At 27.0% G+C, this 2,883-nt stretch overlaps 2 protein-coding genes across 2 annotated transcripts in view; one reads left to right on the forward strand and one right to left on the reverse strand.

The window, feature by feature from the left end:
* The window catches only part of LOC122627478 (glucose dehydrogenase [FAD, quinone]-like), a 2,474-nt gene extending 1,864 nt beyond the window's left edge, over positions 1-610 (reverse strand). Inside the window, 1 exon segment of the mRNA XM_043808592.1 lies at positions 203-610. Within this exon segment, the coding sequence (XP_043664527.1) occupies positions 203-610 (408 nt within the window).
* The window catches only part of LOC122628030 (flotillin-2), a 99,890-nt gene that overhangs the window by 27,996 nt on the left and 69,011 nt on the right, over positions 1-2,883 (forward strand). The gene's annotated exons all lie outside the window — the stretch shown is intronic.

The raw sequence follows: 2,883 nt of genomic DNA on the forward strand, positions 1-2,883 counted from the left end.
CTTATCTACGAAAGAATTTGTAAAATTTTCCTCGTCAGTAAAGAATTACTTTCTATTTAATGTGATTGTATCTTTCACTTCTGATTGACACTTTTTTACAATGCAGTGTAATCTAACATACCAAAAATGTAATTATGAAATAATTGTCATTGTTGTCGATCTCTTTAACTATCTTATGTCAGAGGTAAATCAAAAAGCTCACCTTTCCACGGGGCCAACAACAACGGTTATCTTTCATTGCTTGGCACGCACTATCTTGCGCTTGAGTTCTATATTGCCAATTCAATTTAGTGTCATGTAAGTATATGGATAAAGCTGGTACATCCGTGATCTCACTTTCATGACCACCCGCTTCTAAAAGAAGTACATTCCATTCTGAATTCTCTGTTAGTCTGTTAGCAACAACGCTACCAGCTGAACCACCACCGATTACTATGAAATCGTATTCCTTTAATAGATTTTTCATGACTGGAGGTTGATTTATGGGGTCTGTTTGGTGATAATTGAAGTAAATTAAGGCAGATATTAAAAGTGGTACGATGCTCATTTTTCTGGAAGCAATCGTATTCATTTGTATCGCAGTTCTTGGATTTGCCACAAAATTCGCCATCATTGATCTTGACTTTTAATTAGCTACGTCTTGTTTTTCTTCTTCAGTTACAGCAAAACGGAGATGCAGTAATATTTTTTAGTGAAGAATTTTCATTGAAACCATATTCACCTTTTAATGGTTAATTATCCTTTGTTTTTTTCAATACGTGTGGTGAAGCTTGAGTAATCTCACAAACAGGATTACTACGGTAATCGATTTTTCTATCGGATTTTTTTTTGGATTTTATTTTTATCTTGGGCTATTTTAAATTATTTTGTATCATTACATATTTTTCAAATATTTGAGATAATATTTTATTTAGCGACGACGTTTTCATTAATTTGTTTCTTTACTATTCGTAGAATATCGTAACGTATTTGTAATAGGCCGATAAAATAAAATCTGAAACACAAAAATTCGAAAGATTATGAACCATTGTGGATATTTATGGTTTTTTCTTCTAAGTGAACTATTTATATCTATACTATTTTTGTTATCTATATCTATATATCTATATATTGTTTTTGTTTGTTACGCATTTTAAATTTAATTGTCCAAAACACCCTTTTTCATATTTTCGGATTTTAAAAGTTCTCTTTGTTTCTCTGAATTTAAAAAATTCAATGCATTTAATTTTGTATCAAGCATAAACAAAGATGTATATCGTTTATTATGATGATATATAACATACATGATTTTGACTTTTTTAATTAAATAAATAAAATATGAATACACTACTCATATACATTACTCAATGGTTGTTCGGTAATAAAAATATATTGTTTATTATTATTTACAAGTAATTAAATAGAAATAAAAAGTATCATTATCTTTGAAAATGTTGTTTTATCTATTCTGGATGAAAAATAATAACAAAGCATATTTGCCTTGTAATCATTAACGTTAGAATAATATATTATATTGTTGCTATTCTATATTGAACAGTAACATTTGCAACAAGTTGAAAAATGAAAACTGGAACATAGAAGTTCAAAAAATTATAAAACTTTGTGAATATTCGTAATATTTTCTTCGAAATAAAATGCTAGTTTTATTTCGTATGTGTAAGATTTTATTAAAGAAACAGAAAACTTATCGGATTTCAAATATCGCTTGATTTTTTTCAGTGTATCAACTTTTGTATCAGTGCAAAATCGTGATACTACAATGGTGAAAGATAATCATCGTTGAAATGAATTTCGATTGAATCGATTGGCGAACCGATAATATGAGGGAAGGGTTCGGGATCATTATATGATATTTTACTTTTGAGTTTATGTATCAAAAGTAATGACTTTCATTGACATCTATAAAAGAAAATTCATTCTTTGACATTCTTAGTCTCATGTGACATACAGTTGTGCCGTTAAATAAGCTAAGAATCAATATCGTGCATAAAAATTAAAGAAATGCGTGGTATAAGACGAATAAACAGGGTCAATCAATTTTAGTGGGGTAATAGAATGAAGAAATGAATGTATGAAAGCAAAAAGATATGGAAATAAATTTTTAAAGGTAAAAAGAAAAAAAAACAATATTTGATATGACAACAAAGTTATCATATTAAATAAGTTATTCATTAAATAAGTTATCATATTAAATAAGTTAACATACTCTACTTGTTCTAATTCGAGTAAAATATATATTAATATATTGTATGATTATCATTTGCGAGTATAATAGGTCCTAGACGATTTGATATATATATATGTATGTATATATATTGTGGATTAATTTTCTAATTACATCTAGATTAATATTCTTCCATTCATTATAGAAAGCATTAATAAAAGTTATTCTTTTTTATGTTGTTTGTAGTCACATTTCAAAAATATATTATTCAAATTCGGTGTTGTTTCGAATATGTTTAGGTAGTTCTCTTAAAAACTGTCATTGTTATCTTTGCTTTATGCTGAGGACCATCGTTTTGTTAGAAGACTTGCTGGAATTGTCTTAATATAGAACATCGTAATATTTAATCATTGTGAAATATTATGTTTTAATATAAATGTTTAAATGGCGTACTTTTTATTTTCCAATGTTATCTAGTTATTTACGCTATTACAGTTTTTTTAGTCGATGATATTCACTTTATCTTAATCGTTCTAAGAACAATTAGTAATGCAGATCATAGTAAATCACCGTAATAGATATTGGATTATAATAAATAGTCTGTAATATATAAGATATTACTAAATTGAACAAAATTAATTATAATATATTAGTCGGTTATTACTGAATGAAACTTATACGATTAGAGATGCTAACTTGAACACAATGCATACTATAAT

Source organism: Vespula pensylvanica, chromosome 3, assembly GCF_014466175.1.
Source record: "Vespula pensylvanica isolate Volc-1 chromosome 3, ASM1446617v1, whole genome shotgun sequence".
NCBI classification, from domain to species: domain Eukaryota; kingdom Metazoa; phylum Arthropoda; class Insecta; order Hymenoptera; family Vespidae; genus Vespula; species Vespula pensylvanica.